At 39.2% G+C, this 21,476-nt stretch overlaps 1 protein-coding gene across 1 annotated transcript in view; it reads right to left on the reverse strand.

The window, feature by feature from the left end:
* Window positions 1–21,476, reverse strand: part of fbxw8 (F-box and WD repeat domain containing 8) — a 144,335-nt gene that overhangs the window by 22,700 nt on the left and 100,159 nt on the right. The window contains exon 8 of the mRNA XM_073065469.1: window positions 1,256–1,383. Coding sequence (XP_072921570.1) covers window positions 1,256–1,383 — 128 coding nt within the window. The remainder of the gene's footprint in view (window positions 1–1,255; window positions 1,384–21,476) is intronic.

Here is a 21,476-nt window from a genome sequence, read left to right on the forward strand (position 1 = left end):
AGATACCTTTTATAAACCTACCAGCTTTCACAGCTATCTTGACGATATTGCTCCCAACCTGTCACTTGTAAAAATGCCATTTCCATTTCTCAGAATCCCTGCCTCTCCACTTTCTGCAGCACTGCTTTCTCTGTGACTCCCTTGTTCACATGTTCCTTCCTACAGATCTTCCTCTTGACACTTAACCCTGCAAGCAGCTCCTCCCTCACCACTATTCAGGATTCCAAGTAATCTTTCCAGCTGAGGCGACACTTCACCTGTGAATCTGTTGAGGTCACCTACTGTATCCAGTAAGTTCTCCTCTGCATTGGCGAGACCCAATGTAAATTGAGAGACCACTTCCTCAAGCAGCTTTACTCTGTCCACCACAAAGGCAGAATTTCACCCATTTCAATTCGACTTCCCGTTCACATGGCCTCTTCTACTGACACAATGATATTCCTCTTGGTAGCCCTCTGATGGTGTGAACATTGATTTCTCCACCGTCTGTTAATTTCTCACCTCCTTCCCTTCCTTTTTCCATTCCCCATTCTGGCTCCCCTCTTAAATCTTCTCCTCCTCATCTGTCCATCAGCTCCCTCTGATGTCTCTCCACATCCCCTTTCTCCCATGGCCCTCTGTCCTCTCCTATCAGATTCTTTCTTCATCAGCCCTTTTAACACTTCCATGCTTCTTATTTCATCCCCACTCCCCCACCCACCCAACTGCCCCCTCACTTGCGTTCACCTGTGACCTTCCTCTTCCCCTACCTTCTTATTCTGGCTCCCCTTTCCCTACTTCTTTTCCAGTCAGGATAAAGCACCTTGACCTGAAATGATGATTGTTTTTTCGCCTGCATCGATGCTGCCTGACCTGTGAAGTTCCTCCACTATTTTGTGTGCGTTGCTCTGGATTTCCAACATCTGCAGAATCTCATGTGCACACGATGATTCTTCCTTCCTTTTAAGTATTGGTATCAAAACTAATTCTGAAATGAATCCATGAGTCTACGAGCTGATGGTTGCTTATTGAGTTTGTCAGTTTCCAATTATGTTTCAATGACTAGTCATAACTGAATTTTACAATGTAATGTTTATGTTCAATATTTAATAAAATAATGACATTTATGCCATTTAATAATATTTAACAAAACAATGCATTAAAATGTTGAAGCAAAATTACATTGCTTTTTCCTTGTTGTGAAGGAATTAAAAATTAAGTAATAAAAATTAAACAAATGTTAAGAATTAGTCTTAGATAAGTATTTTCTACATACTTCCTGTCCTTGTTTCCAGTTATAGCCAGATAAGGAGGACTATCTCTTAAGTTCACGCAGGTGTAATCTCCTGCAGCGTTACCCAGTGTTGCCAAAGGCTGCGCTGTTTGTAGGCAATAAACGTGTACCTAGGAGATAATAAAACTTGTATAATAATAAAATATACCAAAGTAAGACTGACAAGGAGCCAGAACAAAATTTAAAATCAATATGCTTATATGCTGCTTCATAAGCATTAATATCTACAGCAGCAACAGAATAAGCATTCAGTATTTTAATCTATATTTTCCAATAATCGATGGGTGAAAAATCTAGCAACCTGACTTTCAAATTTGCCCTTGCAAATGGAAGCACTGTACTAACATATTAAAAACAAGCACTTTGTTGGCATTGAATGAACATGATCTTCTTTTCCAAAACAAGTAAAACAATACTGTAAAGAATTACATGATGTCAGCTTTGCCAAATGGATAACTGTAAATTACCAATTATTCAGAAAATCGAAAGAAAAACTTTTTTTTAAAAAAAGTATGAATCTCTGGCAATTTATATTTAGCAACTTCTTTTCTGCCATTTATGTCATTTTATATAGGTCATAGGATTAGTCCTTCGAATCCATTACAGACTCATTTAATTGATTATTTTCTTTGTTACCTAATGTATTGATTATTGCTGTACTTGGTCAACTCGTCAACATTTTAAGAAGGTCAACAAAAAGAGTTAAGTAATGTTCCCAGGAGCACACCATGGCTTTTGAAACAGTAATGGACTGGCTGCAAGAAGCCACTAAGTGAATAATTCAATTTTCAGTATTCCAGATTAGAAAAATGAGTCACACTATTAGAAACAGATAGCAGAATGCAGGCCAGAATTATGCATAATTACTACTATATTTTACTAAAAAATATCAAAATGCATCTGATTACTGCACTTAAAAACTAATAGATTTCCTAGGCAATCCTTTGGTATCATATGTAATCAAAATATAATCTGGAGGCTACAGAACTGGGTGACCTCTGAATGAGCATGTCTCATTTCTAAATAGATTTCAAAACCAATAAATATTCTTGAAATTTTCAATTCTAGTTTTTGTTTTCCTTTCATACAGTTATTATTTGTAACATATAAAGAATAAAGGGCACTAATAAGCTAATTTAAAAATTAATCTGTTATAAATCAACTATTACTTGTTCATATATCCTTTTCATTTTATATGGAACAAATATTTATATCATAAAAATTGTTCAAGCACATGAAAAATAATATAAAAGTGTGGCAGTAAGATGTTAAATGGTTAAAAGCAGAAATTCCCAAGAGAGCTTGAATGTAGAAGTGTGTAGATGAGATAGAACTGAATGCGGCTCAGTGCTTGATGTAATATTCGAGCCTTACAAATACACAGTAAACATGGTGGCTCAAACCACAGTTATTGAGAAAGAGCCAATGTAAGCTAAAAAGGAGATATATTGGATAGATGTAACAAATATTTTCTAGTGATCTAGGCAGTCAAAGACCAAAACCAGTCCAAAAGTTAGACGCAGATCTTTCAGGGTCAAAGTAGCAAGTGGTCACAGAGATAAGGGGCACTAGGAATATGGAGCTCACTTCTGCCAAGAGCAATTGGCGATACACCAACTGTTAACTTTAAACCAGAAATGATTGATTTATGAGAGCCAGAAGTATTAAGCAACGTGGAGAAAAGGTAGGTATATGGAGTTAGGTCACAGGTCAGCCATGATCTCACTGAATCCCAAAACATACTTTAAAGATTAAATAGCCTACTCCAGTTCCCTTGTTGTTATTACAAGGTCACAGAGAGGAGTTATGATCCTTTTTTAACTTTTGGATAGATGGATAAGTTACATAAGAAAAATTCTACAATTGAATGCAGCAACTAGATTTATCTCTACTTTTGTTAAAAGTAACCAGTTTAAAATTATCCTAAGTATTTACTTATGTTTAAGAAGAGGGAGAGTTCAGATGGAATGATGACAGTATTCCATGTCATAAACTTAAAAGACCCATGTAGTCATAACAGAAACTAACACTTTAAACAACATGATATCTTAAAATGTGACATAAGGACAACATTTAAAAAATGTCTAATTTTTTAATAAAATAGCAAGGATCGTAGCAGGTGTACTTGAACAACTGGCAATACATCCGAAAGGGATTCTTCATCTGTTTTCTATGATGGCTGAATGCTCTGTTGCAAGTATTGATTGAAGTATTTTGAAGAAAAAGGTGGCTCTGGCAGCAGACTCGCTGGAGTACACTTCAGGAAAATACTGATGCTTCCTGAGATGAGTGTGATCAGATGAGCAAGTCCCCAGGTCAAAAGGGAAGAGGAACACATTTGAGATCTGCCAAATATGCATTCATTGTACCTTACCACAACTTGCCCATCTGTATATCTCTGCCAGCAGGGAGACCACTTAGATCAATGAGGCTTATTTACAAGCACCATGAAGAGAGCCTCCTGACATCAATCAGAGATTAAATCTGAAGCTAATCCTGGCCATGTGAACATCCAGTAAGAGTCAAAGGCTTGTGCACTGCAGCATTTTAAAGTCTACACATTTGTACTTTCAAATTCAGTGCATAATTTCAATGGGATACTACCATGCACCTGAGCCTTACATCAGCTGATATGCTTAATACAGACTGCAGCAGAGACCTCCAGGTTGTACAAATTCCTACTACAGCTGCAACATAATTATCTGCCAATGACTGCAGTTGAGTTCAATCTTAAATAGTCAGGTAATTTCATCTTTCAATGAAAACCTTCATCTTCCTTAAATCTGACTGACAGTGCCTTATTAGCTTTAACATAAAGCTCCTTTCTCTGAAACATATGATCACTTCCAGTATATAGAGTAGATATTGGGTACATTAGACTGTAAGTGTTTTTATTATATTTGAGGCACATTCGGTGCTGAGGTTTAATGCTTTACACAGATTACTTTCTGGGGGTTTTCTTCAGAGGCAGGAAAGTGAGCAATGCTGCTGAGAACACTCAGGAGTCTTCTGCAGAACATGAGGAAACATGGGCACTCAATGTGCAGAAGAACAGCCTATTGCATGTGTGTGCATGTTCCTGCAGAACATCAGCATAGATGGTAGTGTGAGATAACAAATCAGGAGCATTGCATGATGGGAAAAACCTGCCTGGGCTTTATAGAGGTTGAATCCAGTCAGTGGCATTGACTTGGAAGGAGTAGGGAGAGCCCAGGAGAATGAAACACCCAGAGCAGTGGTTCCCAAACTTTTATCAGACACCTCTCCTTGGTTCCCAGGCCACATCAGCAGTGCCTGCTTTCCCATTCCAGCCATAAAACTAAAAGGAATTTTGATTTACAACGCACAGTGAAAGAAAACAGGAACTGCAAATTCAAAGCAATCAAATCTATTTAAAGCTACCAATAAAATTATTTCTTTATTTAATTACAGTAAAAACAATTTCCATCAACAATTTTAGAGTGTACATTAGCAATCCAACTATTGACTACTTCATTGCTTTTTCACCTTTCAATGAGATGGATGGGCTTGGTGCAGTGATATCAGCTTCTCAACATCAGGCAGAATGCCACTCAGGCGTCTCAAATCCACCCACTTGTAATTTGCAGTCTGTTTCTTTGTTTTGAAAGCAGTTGGGCGACTGTACTGAAACCACACTCAGTTAAATACGACGTTTGAAAGTCAATAAAGAACATCTTTACCTTTTTCCACAATGCAGGATAGCATTCAGAGATTTCTTTCTGCAACCAAAAGGTGTGATATGATTTTTTGAAACTCGGCATCAGCTCAAAGTCATTTTGTAGCAAGATCAGTTCTTCCTCCATCCTTCCTGTTAATTCCGCATTAGAAAGTTTCAAAGGCTCATTTTATTATCAAAGTATGTATGCAGAATACAACTCTGAAATTTGTCTTCTCCAGATAGCCATAGAATACAGAAAACCATACAAGTAGCTGAAAGAATGACATCAATACTCCCCCACATGAAAAGAAAAAGAAACAAAAACATGCAAACCCCAAACACTCCCAAACCTTCCCTCACACAAAAACTAACAGATCACTGAACCCCCAGCCCAGCAAATGGCAGCAAATGGGTGAGAACGTGAAAAATGTAGAACTGAATGAGCCCAATATGAACGACAGTTAGTTTGAACTACAGTCCAATCCATAAATCTCAGAATTTCGACAACATCTCCGAGAGCATTGGGACACAACGGCCACTCTGGTGGCAGCAACTCAAACCAGCGGCCCCTCCAAGAACCACTTGTTCTCCTCTGCATTGTTTCAATCTTCCTCAAAGTTTTAATCAGCAAGAAATGTAGCTGATCATGGCCCCTCGTCTTGTCTCTGAGCTTCTCCTCGTGCTAGCTCGAGCTCGCATTTCTCTTCTGGAGTTTTCTTGTGGACAGCAGATGCTAGCTCACTTGATCAAACTACAGACCAAGTCACGAGCTCAACAGTTTCAAAAAAAAATTAAGATAAAAAGAGTAAGTGGACGACGTACATGTTGCCCCAGCAATCATTGTTCACTGACAACATCTTGACCGAAAAGTGTCCAGGAATGGATTTATTACCCAATCTGGAATTTGGAACAAGAGAAGATCCTGAAATCTCTGACACGTCTTTATGCAGCTCACCCAAGTAGGCACAGTATACTTAATGATCATCATCAGGTTCTCTTCCTTTCTCTTCCAACTCAGAAAGGCTTGGAAATCGGAAAAGGTTGCAATGGCTAATTTTGCACTTAACTTGGACAGAAATGTGGAGATGACAGATTTGACTTTGATGAGTCACATCATTCCCTTACAATTGAAGATTGATTTCATTAAACTTTACAAATAATTCTGACAAATAAGCAATGTCACACTTACAATTCTTGAGGCGATTACTGAAGGAAGCATTGGAGTTTTCGAAGAATTTTAATCAGTTTCAAAAATTTCAAAAGCTTCAAAAATTTCAGTTTCAAAAGCTTCTCAGGCAGTTTCCTTTAGAGAGCCACCTGACTTCTGTGTGCAACAGCAAGCATTCAAAATGTTCATCATTCTCAACACATAGTTCTTGAAATAGTTGAGAATTGAGAGCACGGGACTCAATTTTATTTACCACTGTGATAACAGTATTTGATGGTGTGCAGCCGATCACTTAAAGTTCAAAGTACATTAACAAAGTATGTATGCAATATACAACCCTGTCTTCTCCACAGCCACAAAACAAAGAAAACCAATGGAACATGTTCTAAGAAAAACATCAAACCCCCATGTGCAAGAAAAAACAAATTGCGCAAAAGGCAATGAGACAACCCCTGCCACCACTTACAAAAAAACCCAACCGTGCAAACAGCAACAAGAATGTGCAAGTGAAAATACAGAACATAAAAACACAAAACCGAAAGAGTCCAATCGAACTACAGTCCATTCCACAAACCAGACCGAGAATTTCGGTACTGTCCTCCGACAGCATTGAGGGAGAGAGCATCACACACAGACACCTTTCTCCAGTGTTGAACACTTGGTCGCCTTCCACACTCACCTCAATGTTTCTTTCTTCCTTGATGCTTTAATTGGCAAAATCAGAGAGAAATGGAATCAATCGCCGTCTCAAAGCTTCTTGGCTTCGAGGCTGCTCTCCTTTTGGAAAATTCTCACTGAAATGGACTGAAAATGGACTGAAAATACACCATCAGGCTTCAACAGTACCAGAACCACATTTAAAAGAAAGAAGACATAAAAAAAGTGAAAGAAGAGATGAGGTGATTATGTCATCATTGTAATCAATGAGGATCAAGTGCTTATAAGAAGAAATTCTGTAATCCTTCAGCTGCTTCCCTTCTTAATGAGCAACCCCCACCACACACTTTATCCATATCCGTCAAGGATTTGGGTTGAGACCTTTTATCAATCCCATGGAAATGTCTCAGCCCAAAATGTCAGCTTTTTACTCCTCTCCATAGATGCTGCCTGACTTGCTGAGTTCTTCCAGCTTTTCACAGTGGAAGACACTAGTAATATGGTGTAAGTTCCAGGTGTCAGGGGGCAGGAAGTGTGTGGTTACCATAACTAGAGAGAAGGTTCTTGGGAAACTGAAAGGTCTGAAGATAGCCAAGTCACTTGGACCAGATGGTGTACACCCCAGAGTTCTGAAAGAGATGGCTGAAGAGGTTGTGGAGGCAATAGTGAGAATTTTTCAAAATACTAAATTCTGAAATGGTTCCAGTAGACTGGAAAATTGCAATTGTTACTCCACCCTTCAAGAAGGGAGAGAAACAGTATAAAGAAAACTATAGGCCAGTTAATCTAACCTCAGTGGTTGGGAAGATGGTGGAGTCCATTATTAAGGATGGTCTCAGGGTACTTGGAGGCACATGATAAAATAGGCCATAGTCGGCATGGTTTCCTCAAGGGAAAATTTTGCCTGACGAATCTGTTGGAATTCTTTGAAGAAATAACAAGCAGGATAGACAAAGGAGAATCGGTTGACGTTGTGTACTTGGATTTTCAGAAGGCCTTTGACAAGTTGCCACATGAAGCTGCTTAACAAGCTACAAGGCCGTGGTATTATAAGAAAGATTATAGTATGGATAAAGAAGTGGCTGATTGGCAGGAGACAAAGAGTGGTAATAAAGGGAGCCTTTTCTGGCTGGCCTAACCTCAAATAATACTGAGGCAGCCTCCAGAGAAAAAGTCATCACACTGACACAGTGGTGTCAAGAAAACAACCTCTCCCCTCAATGTCACAAAAAAAAAGGGAGCTGGTTGTGGACTACAGGAGGAATGGAGACAGGTTAACCCTTATTGACATCAATGGATCTAGGGTTGAGAGAGTGAACAGCTTTAAGTTCCTTGGCATCCACATCACTGAGGATCTCATGTGGTCTGTACATACCGGCTGTGTGGTGAAAAAGGCACAACAGCACTTCTTTCACCTCAGACAGTTGAAGAAGTTTGGTATGACACCCCAAATCCTAAGAAATTTTTGTAGGAGCACAACTGAAAGCATTCTGACTGGCTGAATTACTGCCTGGTATGGGACTGTACTTCCCTCAATTGCAGGACTCTGCAGAAAGTGGTGCCGACAGCCCAGCACATCTGTACATGTGAACTTCCCACTATTCAGGGCATTTACAAAGTCAACTTTATAAAAAAGGTTCCCAAAGGATCATTGGAGACCCGAGTCACCCCAACCACAAACTGTTCCAGCTGCTACCATCCAGGAAATGGTACCGCATCATAAGAGCCAGGACCAACAGGCTCTGGGACAGATTCTTCTATCAGGCCATCAGACTGATTAATTCATGTTGATATAATTGAACTTCTTTGGTATATTGACTGTCCCATTGTACATACTATTTATTATAAATTACTATAAATTGCACATTTAAATGGAGACGTTAACATAAAGATTTTTACTCATCTATATCAAGGATGTAAGTAATAAAATCAATTCAATTCAATTTAATTCGGTGACCAGTGGCGTTCCACAGGGGTCTGTGTTGGGACCGATTCTTTTTACATTATATGTCTATGATTTGGATGATGGAATTGATGGCTTTTTTGCAAAGTTTGCATATGATATGAAGATAGGTGGAGGGGCTTTATAGATAGGTGAAGATAGTTTTGAGGAAATAGGGAGGCTATAGAAGAACTTAGCCAGATTAGGAGAAAGGGAAAAGAAATGTCAGATAGAATAGTGTCAGGAAGTGTATGGTGATGCACTTTGGTAGAAGAAATGAAAGGGAAACGAAGAGAAAATACAAAAACTGATGTGCAAAGGGACTTGGGGGTCCTGGTGCAGGATTCCCTAAAGGTTAACTTTCAGGTTGAGTCTGTGGTGAGGAAGGCAAATGTGATGTTGGCATTCATTTCAAGAGGACTAGAATATAAAAGCAAGGATGTAATGTTGAGGCTTTATAAAGCACTGGTGAGCCCTCACTTAAGAGTATTATTAGCAGTTTTGGGCACCTTATCTTAGAAAGGATGGCTGAAACTGGAGAAGGTTCAGAGGAGGCTCATGAAAATGATTTATGAACGGCTTGTCATCTGAAGTGCATTTGATGGCTCTGGGCCTGTATTCACTGAAATTCAGAAGAAACCACTTTGAATGGTGAAAGGCCTTTTTAGAGTGCATATGGAGAGGATGTTTCTTGTGGTGGGAGGGTCTAAGATGGTGAGGGGACACAGCCTCAGAATAAAGGAGCTTTTTTTACACCAGAGATGAGGATGAATTTCTTTAGTCTGAGGGGTGAATCTGTGGAATTCTTTGCTACTGGCAGCTGTGGAGGCCAAGACTTTACGTACCTTTAAGACAGAGGTGAATAGATTCTTGATTGGTTAAGGGATACCAGGAGAAGGCAGGAGATTGGGGCAGAGAGGAAATTTGGATCAGCCATGATTAAATGGCGGAGTAAACTCTATGTGCCAAATGGCCTAATTCTGCTCCTGTATCTTATGGTCCTTGTGTGTGTTACTCTGGATTTCCAGCATCTGTGAAATCTCATGTGAATGAAACAGCCAGGAGCCTCATTGATAGTCTGTCTACACGAGATAACAAGTAGCATGAACGAATCCACGCCCACGTTCTGTTGGAAGCTGATGCAGAGCCAGCAGAACCTTGCTTCCACTCTGGAAGATGGCAAGCTGAAGAAGGACGGTGGCTGAGGGAGTATGTTTCTGCCTTTATTGAGGCACTGTCCCCATCCTCTGGAGCTCAGCTAATCTTAAACCAGTAGCAGTCTGCTTCCCACGGACAGCAGATTGCTGCTCTACAGGACATTGGTACTACTAATAGGGAGCAAACAGTGTGCTCCAGGGTTTATTGTCAGTCTTGACAGGGTGCCTGAGGCTATGATGGCAGTGGCACAATCTGGCCAACAACAGTTGGTCACACCATTGCCTGCTACGGTTAAAGTCCTGTTGGCAGTGTGTGAATAGAGGCTTTCGGTCCCTCTCAGAATGTCAGGATCTAACCTGTGGTTTCTGGCTCGCAGACAACATGCACCCTAGCCTGTTTCTCCAGACTGCAAGCATTCAGCACGGGCATCCTGAGAGGACGCCTGTAACTCTGAGCTAAAGAGGGCCAGCCTTCCAGCAGCCAGGTTTGCAGCCAGCGGGGGAAAAACTGCGGTGTAGTTGTAAGGTCTCCAATCCCATACTGAAAATTACCAAAATTAAGAGGCACCCATTAGGGACTGGAAGCAGCTTTTACAATTTCAATAAGTTTCCTTTGCAAAAAAAAAAATCCTGTTTCAAAGTGTGTGTTTATTTTTGCAGCACCTGGCATCTCACAGCATTTAATTTCACTTGTCCCTCACTTGATTTTTACTTAAACTAGGGCAAATCAGCCGAATGTGTTGGGTTATATGTGCATTGTCACTGTAAAGAACAAGATTGCTTAATGCCATTTCCAGCACACACGTGTTGAGCAGAACAAAATAATTGTTACTCCTGATCTAATGCAGCGCCCAAAAACCCACAATAAGATAAAGTACAATAAATACATAAGATAGCTTATATACACATATTGGTTGTATGTTCATAAAATGCAGCTAGGCTGTACGTAAGGCGACTGACAGGAAATAATACAGTAGTGGCAGAATTATTGGGTGGAGATGTTGATCAGCCTTACTGCTTGGGGAAGGTAATTGTTTTTGAGTCTGGTGGTCCTGGTGTGGATGCTACGTAGCCTCCTCCTGATGAGAGTGGGACAAACAGTCCATGAGCAGGGTGGGTATGATGATGTTGCTGCCCCTTTTCCAGTACCTTTCTGTATACGTGTCCTTGATGGCAGGTAGGCTGGTGCCAGTGTTCAGTTGGACACTTTTGACTACCAGCTGTACAGCTTTCCTGTCTGCCACAGTGCAGTTTTTGTACCATGCAGTGATGCAGCTTGTCAGGATGCTGTCTACTGCGCATCTGTGGAAAGATGTGAGTATAGATGTGCCCAGTGAAGCTCTCTTCAGCCTCCTCAAAAAGGTAGAGGTTTTTGTGAGTTTTCCTGATTGTGTAGAATGTATTTTGGGAGGTTGTGTGTGATGTGCGCTCCCAGGAGTTTGAAAGTGTTCGTGGTTTCCACTGTTGTGCCATCGACGTAAAGTGGGATGTGGGTGGTGCACATTCTCCTGACGTGGATAACTATCTCTCTTGTCTTCCTGATATTGAGGAAGAGATTATTTGACTGGCACCCGGCCAGTGTAGAGTGAACTGCAGTGGGCTCAGCACATAGCCTGGGGAAGGTCACCTGTGTTGAGGATGATAGGGAGGGAGGAGAGGTTGTGCATCCTGACTATCTGAGGTCTGTTCATTAGGAAGCCTAACATCCAGTTGCAGCAAGGAGTAGGAGTTTGTTCACCAAGGTCTGTGGGACAGTAACGTTGAATGCCGAACTGAAATCCAGAAACTGCATACTGACATAAGTGTCCTTGTTTTCCAGGTGTGTCAGGGCCAAGTGCACAACAGATGCTATGGCATCCGTCATAGAGCAGTTATGTCGGTAAGCGTATTGGTGAGTGTCCAATGTGGCAGGAATGGAGTTGTTGATATGTGACATTATCACCCATGCAAAGAACTTCACGATGGTTGGCATCAGTGCCACTGGGCGGTAGTCGCTTAGTTCTGAAGGTGCATAATTTGCATCCTACTCTCATGTGCCAACAAAGTATAAAAGCCCATTCTTGTATGATTGTTGTCCATATCTGGGATAAGTTATACTGACTTATCAGAAGGAGAGGACTATGAACCTAGTAGCTGTGTAAGACCAGTCAAAGAAAAATGTCATCAAGCTACATGAAGTTACCCAGATTACCTTCTGGAGTTGGACATAAGCAAGTAATCATTGCTGTCACAGCAGCCTGTTATTGTCAGATTTTCAGACGGCATGGCAAATTAAAGACAGCAGTAACAGTGGACCAATATAGACAGTTCAAAGGCTTATAATAACTTTCTGCAGAAGCAGGGTCTTCTCAGAAGTCAGCAGTGATACAGAAGGATTCTATGACAGACCAGTGCCAGAGTCACTGGTCACTGATTTGAAATGTCTTTAGAAACATGGGTAAGATCTCAATTTTACAATTACACTGCATGATGGCAGCTGATATCAGAAGGCCTGGTATCACCTATGGGATAACAGAATTAGTGATTCATGTCAAAAACCCTTCAGTAGAATTGAACCACTGAGAGTTTCCAAGATTTTCTGTGTTTATTCCAGACTTTAAGTATCTTTTTTTTTGTTTTCATCAGAATGACTGACTATCCTTCAAGCCTTCCTGTATGACAATAAGGTCACAGAGTCATATAGCTCAGAAATAGGCCCTTCAACCCAACTGGTACATGCTGACCAAGATTTCCGTCTAAGCTTTAGGCAATTGCTTACGTAATCCCTCTAAACCTTTTCTATGCATGTACCCAGACAAATACCTTTTAAAAGTAGTTAATGCACTTACCTCAATCACCTCCTCTGGCAGCTCATTCTGATATTCTCATTCTCATACTGACTATCCTCTGGGTGAAGAAAATTAATAAGTTCCCATTAAATATCTCCATTTTATTTTAAAGCTATGCCCTCTAGACTTTGATTAGTGTGGTAAATCATTCAAAAGTTATTGCTTGGTAAAGAATATCAGAAGGTTAAGGATGGATTTGTCTATTTGAAGTTCATTATTGTTTATCTGCACTGTCCTTCTTTCACAATGGATTTGCAGAAGTTGTAAGAGCCGGGTGCGGATGCCGAAGTATCATCTTATATCTGAAATTATAAAGATTGATATGACAACTGACCTGCAGTACTAAAGATTTGGAAAATACTAGTTTCAGTGGGACCCTTACATGGCTGAATGTACTTCTTAATCAAATGATTACATGCATCTGATTCCTAAATCTTACACTGAATCAGATTATTTAGTGAGTTTCTGACTTCCATGAGTAGCCCTGCTACTTTGCATTCTCTTCACCTTAAATAGTTTTTTTCTTAAGTGGGTCATGTGTTCATCGGGGTTTGTGAATGAGAAGAGCTATTTGGCATAATGGCATTCAGCCTCTGATGAGGTTAAGTCATATTGAAGGGTGAAGGTAATATATTGATACTGAGGAATAACATCAATAGTTGTTTCAAAATTGCACAAGGCTATGTTGAAATTATGAATAATTCCACTATGGCTGCAGTGTAACATTAACAGTAATTAGCTTTATCACACTAACTTAAGACTGTTCCGTGGACACTGTACTAGCTTAGGTGAGCCTGAAAGTGTGTGACTGATTTGAAAGTCAATGTGCAGGAAAAGCTGGGTGTTATGAGGATTTTAAGAATTTTTCCTTGTCCAGCTTGAAGTTCTTGGTTGAGGGTGTGAAGTCAGTGGTTCCTTTGGTAACTCTATTTTTCTGCTTCTGTAACTACTGCCTGAGATGCTCAGCATTTCAAGCATTCGCCATTTTATTTCAGAGTTCTAGCATCTGTATCATTTGTTTCTCAAGGTTCAAATGCTTGCTTCCTTCAATTCTCATCCATCACTTTTAATTTATAACTCTTCTAATAGATCAACAACAATTAATAAGCCTCACTGCCTTTTCACATCATCATATTTGCATCAATTAATTTATCTTAGTCTCAACCATAATGCAGATATTCCCTTCGTTGGTTCCAGTCCTCCTTGTTCTCTGTAACTTAACAAGTTTAACTTTTGACTTTTTCTAGTTCGAATCATACCTTTTTGATCTGAAGCTTTAAACCTGTTTCTCCACAAATGTTGCTTAATTTGCTTTTTTCAGCTTTTTCTGTTCTTACTTTCGTTATCTTGAGCAAACACACACAATATGCTGCAGGAATTCAGATGCTGTCCGACCTACTATGGAGAGAGTTGGATGGCTAACATTTTGGGTTTAGACCCTTCACCTGTACTAAGTCCAGATGAAAAACATTGATTCTCAATTCCCTCCATTGATGCAATGTTTCTTTTTGTGGGTTGCTCCAGATTCCAGAATTTGCAATCTATCATGGCTACACTTTAACAACCAACCTTTTGTTACTCATTTTCAAACAAAAATAAGAAGCGCCCATGAAAAAAAGTGTCCCAATGTCCTTTAATATGCTAGTGGAAACTATTATTCTCTATTTACTCACAATGAAGTCTCTTTGTTACTCAGCCCTACAACGATTTCTCACATCTTGGCTGTCACTCAAAATGTTGCCGTTGCCGATTTTAGCTCTGTGAAAAATGCTGTTTCCCTATCTCCATTTCCCAATCCTCCCTCTTGCCTCAGTCACAATCCACTCTCCTCCCAAAACTACAACCTTCCTCGCCCCCACAACCCCAATATGATATACTGTACGTTCTGTGCAGTCCATTCCAACACAGCACTTGACTTCATCGCCAATGGGAAAATTTCCAGTTGTCAATACCCCATTGTGGCCATGGAATGTGTGGACCCTGGTTCCAAGTGTTAAGAGCTCATACTCTCAGATGTAAAGCAAAGCAATTGAACCAATAACTTGAGGCACACTGACATCTTTGCTAAAATGTGATGTTTCCTATTACAGAGTCTAGATTAGAATCAAACCCACCAAAGTCCAAATGGAAAATGAAGAGAGTGCTACAGAAGCTGACTAAAGCTTTTAATGGACCACAGAACCAGGTCTAAAAATAGTCATCTGATATATCTTGAGTGTTCCTCTAATTTGGGGTCCTGCTACCATTCAAAATAACCAAAATCACACATGACCTGAGTGTGGTTTCACTGATTATGCAACCAGATTTGATTCTTAACATACAACTTACACATATAAGGATAATGAGCCATGAACATTATATTTCCAGGAATACACTCAACCAATGCTTAAGTCCCATTCACTATGAGGACACTGCACTGAAAATTAACACTAAGATCCTTTACCGCAATTGCCAAAGAACTGTTTCAACTACATTGAAATCTTCAGCTCTTGAATTCAATTTGAGAGGGTGTTTCACAGACTTTGCAGACAACACTTACTGACAGTGGTAGAAGACTGCAGCTCTCCATGAATTCCATCCTCCCACAAAATAGTGCAGGTTTTCACCAAGCCCAGGTGGCTGGATATGCACAGGAGGAGTATTTCCAGAACATCAAGGACTCCTGTGAGTGCCAAAGCATATAAGCCTCAATGGAAACCCTCAACCAAAAATTCTGCAAGCCCAGCTGCCTTGGAGAGCCTCCAGCAGTGCAATGAGAAGTGGACTCAGCACATAATTGAAAATGAGTTCTAAGCTGTTAGGAGCAGTGCTCATGAAAATCAGAATTCTATTCCATCAGATAGTGTTCTGTGGATGATACATTTAATGCCCTAATCGAGAGAAACCTGAAGCCTCTTGTATGCCACCTGCAACTAGTGAAGCATCATGCTGTCTTCTGATGGCACAGCTCTTTTTTTTTCTCTCTCTCCCCCCCCCCCTCCAAATGTCCTATTGATTTTATTTGAGCATCAACAATCATTTGGATCGTAGATTTAAGAATCTGAAAAACACACTCAAACTTTTCAACCACTCAAACATTTCTTTTTCAATCTCTGTTGCAGCAAGAAAAGCCAATTGTTACATGGTTATTTTGGTGCAGGCTTATACATATGAAATTTATAACCCACATACATTCTATTTAATTGAAACAGAAGGCTTGTTGTTTGAAATATGATACTAAAGCTTTCGATGTGTTAGTAACATAAGGGTGTCTTTGTTAATGTATTAATAAATTTAAAAACACAAGGTATTGATCTAAAAGGCATTAGTCAAGTGGTTAAGTGGTCTATATTATAATATATGAATCATGGGGCTACATATTACTGTAACAAAAAGGCTTACAGTTTAGTCATCCTATGCTGTACATTAAATTTGTTAGCCTAAATGTTTAGGCGAGAGAATAGATCAAGCTTCTTTACAGAATAGTCAATAATGTACAAAGTTGTTAATCCACCCTATTCTTCTTGTACTATAATGGTGAACCGGAGAATTCTATCAGTTGCAATGGAGAAGAACAGAAGATCGTAAGATTTACTCCAACAGTAAATTAGCAGGACCTCACAAGTTGATAGGATAGATGTAGCAAGTAGTTGCTCCAGGATTTTTGATTACGTGTAATTTCATCTAGACCCTGGTCTATGAATTCTTATCACCCATATCAGCTGGAGTTAACAGTAATTATAAATCAGTGCAATTAGTTTGCAGTGATCCTGACCGCAAGTCATTCAAAACACATGAAACCTATCAAAATTAACCATTCAGATGATTTAAATACTCTACTTTATAAAAGTACTATAAATCATCTTTTGAATGCTTGCAATGATTTATTGTACAGTTTTTAGATCTTCTCTCCAGAGAGAATATTGTTGAGAGTCATAATTCGACTATGAAATGGAATTACTTGGCCCGTGACCTTGCAGTCCTGTAATACAGTAAAATGACTGCCACTGAGAAAGTTAGGAAAGTGTTTTAGAACTAAGCAAACGGAATACTGCATTTACGTAAATATCACAAAGCTTCAAAGTTGATGTAATGCTACCTTCTTTTTAGTTTAAAGGTAAATTGCCACAGGAGTTTAAAGTGTAAAAATCTGTAGACATTGTAGAATCAATACATGATTAATCAATAGTGTAAGATCACTTGATAAACTTATTTGAATTTGGAGTGTATAGAGTGCATCACCTCTGAAGCCTGAATCAAATACAACCTGGACAAAAGACACATAGGATAAGGATCATTTATACAGAAGGTTGTGAAGAAGCCCAAGTGAAAGTGTCAGGAACAGTTGACGAGAAACCAGTTAGGAGACCTTTTTAGTCAGTTTCTGAAAGTATTATTTTGATGCCACATGCATTGATTATCAGCCTTGCATTGAGACATTTATCTCAAGGTTCATAATTTTGTTTTCAGGTCCACTTTACAGTTTGACACTGCCCCCAAACAGTGCTTAGGTATGTGCTATGGCATTGGAAGCAATGTCCAGATGCCATTTTCATAATCTTCATTTGTGCTTGTTCCTTCTGCGCAATAGAATATTGTAATGGCTCCTTCCACAAACCTGGCATTGATCTGTCACAACTACATGCTTAATGTGCCTTTCTCAGTAGCATGGAATTCCTAGGCTGAAATATTTTACAAGTAGTGTTAGGATATGGTTATTGCAGAATACCTACTGCTTTGTAGATAACATTGTCAATGCCTCAAAATTGACAGTATTCCAAATGCAATTTCACTAGGCCCTGATGTAGATGGAGCAAAGCACCTCTAGTCTTGTACTCAAATCCTCCTACAATAATGACCAACAAATCATTTGCTAACTTACCTGCTGACTATACCTACATGTTAAAATGAAGTGATTAGTGAAATTCAATTGAGAATTGCATAGGTCTCATTTTATCAATGGATTCTAGTGTAAACCACTCTAACACCATTTCAAAAAGCATTTTGACCCCAATTTCGCATTTTTGAAATAGGCATTAGTTCTAAACATAGTCATGTATTATTGCACCAAGAAAAGGTGAAGTCCAATTTCTATATATGTGCTTTCTTCTTAAAAACACAACCAGACTCCATTCCTCCTTGACCCTTGGTGATTCATAATGAAGGTACGTTTTCTATGTCTACCTACTTTCAAACTAATTCTCTCACATTGAATATCACTACTTGCAAATTGCACTGTTGGTCTCACACCTGATACTTATTCTTTTAACTTCAAATGGTGACAGAGCCTTTAGCTAGCATAATTTCGAAAGAATCACCTTTCTAAATAGTTTTGCTATAGACACAGTGATTACAATTATTCCCAATATTTCCCTTGTTCTTGCAATACCAGGAATATTTTATTACCTTTTTTTTAAACTAATTTTCACTTTTCCCTCCCCTTGTTTCATTTTTTGTCCTATTTACTTTCTTTTCTTTCTCAGATTCTCTAACACCACTACTCTACCATGCTGATTCCTATAGCTACACAGATGACAATTTTTCCCATTTTCCCTTGTACAGAGTCTATTTCCCATTCCACTCTTTCCTTTTGCGCTTTGATATGGTGACTTTCTAAACATTACTTCCAGTAAATTTTCTATTTTCCTCAACCACTCTTGGACAGTTTTCAGTCCATTTCCTGTACTTCTACCTTCTCCCTTTCTCCTTCCATATTTAAATATTTCTCAAAATACCACTTTACCAGGACTTACCTTATTTTCATTTCACACGATAGAAAGCTTTGCCTGAATTTTATTCTCATTTTTCATGAACACTGGTTTTGTGCTCCATCCACATTAAAATTACAATATAAATGTAGTAAATATAGAGTTTCTGGCTCTCCCAAGCCATCATATCTATGATTATACAAGCTGCTGGGTTATTACATGGTAGTCAATCTAGTTAATTAAGAAAAGTGATAATCACATCATCTTTTTCAGTATTGATGCTGTCAATCTGTTTTTACTCTCACACTGAACAACTTTTTATGAACTCATGCTGTCAAATTCCACCCTTCCTTCTCCTTGGTCCAACTCCACCCCTCTCCTTCCCTTACTCAGCTCTGTTGGTTACAGGCCAGAAACCAATATTCACTTTAAATTGCTGGCACCCATAGCTACCTTGATTACTTCCCCCCTTCTACCTCTTGTGACTATTTTTGTTATGCTTCCAGCTTCTCCATTTCCACATACTTTGAAGATGCTAACATTCGCACAAAAGCTTCCATTAAGGCAAGCACTTCCCTCAACCGAGGATTCATATACCTGACCAGGGCCAGATTCGGCCCATTCCATTTCTTCCACTTCTTCTACCACATCCCAAAATCAAGGTAGTGTCTTCCTTGATTTTACCTTCACCTTTGTCTTCCATGTCACCAGACTCCACATGCAATCTACAGTATTTGACCCTTATCTCTTCATGTTTGGCAATGCTGTGAGGACCATCCCTTCTGTTACAAACTTGCCCACTCCTCAATCATCATCTCCCCTGCTCCACCCATTAGCTTCTAATAATCAAAATTTGCTTCAAGATAGACTATTGAATACTACAGACAGGCATTACTCTAACATTTTCATTTGTATAAAATCAATAAGATTAAATAAATTCTAATGTAAAATTATACAAGAAATATCAGTTATCATCATTTATGATCTAACATCCTTGTCCAACATTAACATTTTGCAGAACCAAGTTTTCTGGAAGACTGCACAGTTTGTTTATTATTATTCACCCATTTCTCTGTGCAATGCTATATTCTATTCACTGAGGCTACTGATGCATAATATGAGTTAGGCCAAATTTTCAGTCTCAATCCTCTACCAGTCTTGATTATTCATGAAGGAAACCCTCTTCAATATGGTTTCAATTTTTTCTGGTGCTTTTCTTTTTACTTCAACAATTATCTTTCACACAGAAAGTGACATTTGTGAATTAAATGACTGAAATTCGGCAAAAGGCTACAAACCAAATAAATATGGAACTTGCAGACTAATCAAGCTTTGAAGACAGCTTCATAATAACTGAAACTTACATTCTCGAAATATCGCACAATTAGAACAGGATTAAAAGTTACTTATGAGAAGATATTACTAATTTACAAATCCCAAATGTACTTTACCATTAGATTCAGTTATTATCATAATGAGAAAGATAAAAAAAAACATTAGCAATCTCAGTACAGATGATTGATAAATGCAGATGCTTTAAGTATCATGGACCATTTCTTCTTTCCAAGCTGACCAAACAAGCCATCCATTTTCCTTTCCCCGTTTGATAAATTATTCATAGATGTACGGCACTTAGAAGAGTGCAACAAATGCATAACATGTTACACTCTGCAACCCCTTAATTGTTTTAAGCGCTATCATGCACACAAAGGAATATGCTGGAAAGTATAATTCATGCTTCTTGAGTGACAATTACTATAAACACTTTACCTTCACCACAGTACAGTGAATTTGTGCCAATATTCACTTGCATTAGATAGATCTTATCTTAAGCAACCAATAATACCCTTGAGTAATGGCTGTTATTTGCTTTTTTTGGTTGAAAGGTGGTCAGATTGGCAGAATCAATAGCGTGATTGCCAAAATGCCAACCTTCTGCCCACTGGCAAATAGGGACAATCACTGGTCCTGTGCCACAATATCCTGGTCCTTGCTTCTTTGGGCAGCCTTCGACTTTAATGATCCTGGCTCTACCAAGACTTTCCACCAAACCCGAACCTCTACGTAAGCACAAGAAAATCTGCAGAGGCTTGAAATCTAAAGCGACACAAACAAAATGCTGAAGGAACTCAGCAGGTCAGGCAGCATCTCTGGAAAACAGTCCTGAAGAAGTGTCTCGGCCCAAAATATTGACTGTTTACTCTTTTCCACAGATGCCGCCTGACCTGCTGAGTTTCTCCAGCATTTCTGTGTGTTCCTCCACATAAGCTAAGGCCTCAGGTTGAGTGACACCTAGGAAGCAACAGGATCTGGAATTGGAGAGGGTTGGGGGGGGGGGGGGGGAAGTAAAGAGAAAGTGCTGAAAATGAGTGAAGTGCAGAGCTTTGACCTCACAGTAGAGAGGAATATTTATGCAATTTAGAAGAAGGTAAAGATGGTTCCAACATTTGTTTTGAAACTTAACTTCCCCACAGCTGACTGACATGGAAAAGCCTGGTGATATTTCTCAGTAGTATCCTTATTTACAATGGATAGGGATGTGCTGCAGCCATACCTAAAAAGGTCAGGTCTGAGATATGTGCCCCAGTGCTTTCTGTTAATCATCTGGTAGGACCATGCAATCAAGCCTTTATCAGTGATTACCAAATTTCTTGTTGGATAATCCAATCCAATCTTGCCTTTGATGGTGGTAATGAGCTTTCCTGAATACAGTGCTGGTGTTGTTAATTGCATAGTGTTTTGGCTACTTCAGAGTGCAGTTGAGTCATCCATTATGTCTCATTTGATATTATATACAGACATAGCAGGTCACCAGGGACAGGTGGAGGTGGAGGGGGAGAGGGAGAGGGAGAATATAAGTAGCATAAGAAGGAGAAGATAATCAAGGCATCAAAAAAGACAAAATCTCTGCTCTGGGTTGGGTATATACATTTGCATATTTCTAGCAACAGAAGAATATGTTACAATATACAAGGCAATAAAAATTAATCATAATGGATTTCCAGAGGGAAGATTGTGCTTGATTCATCTCCTTGAATACTTTACTACCCCCACCCCAGAAATTGGAATGCAATATATTTTTAAC

This window comes from Hemitrygon akajei, chromosome 14 (assembly GCF_048418815.1).
Source record: "Hemitrygon akajei chromosome 14, sHemAka1.3, whole genome shotgun sequence".
Lineage (NCBI taxonomy): Eukaryota > Metazoa > Chordata > Chondrichthyes > Myliobatiformes > Dasyatidae > Hemitrygon > Hemitrygon akajei.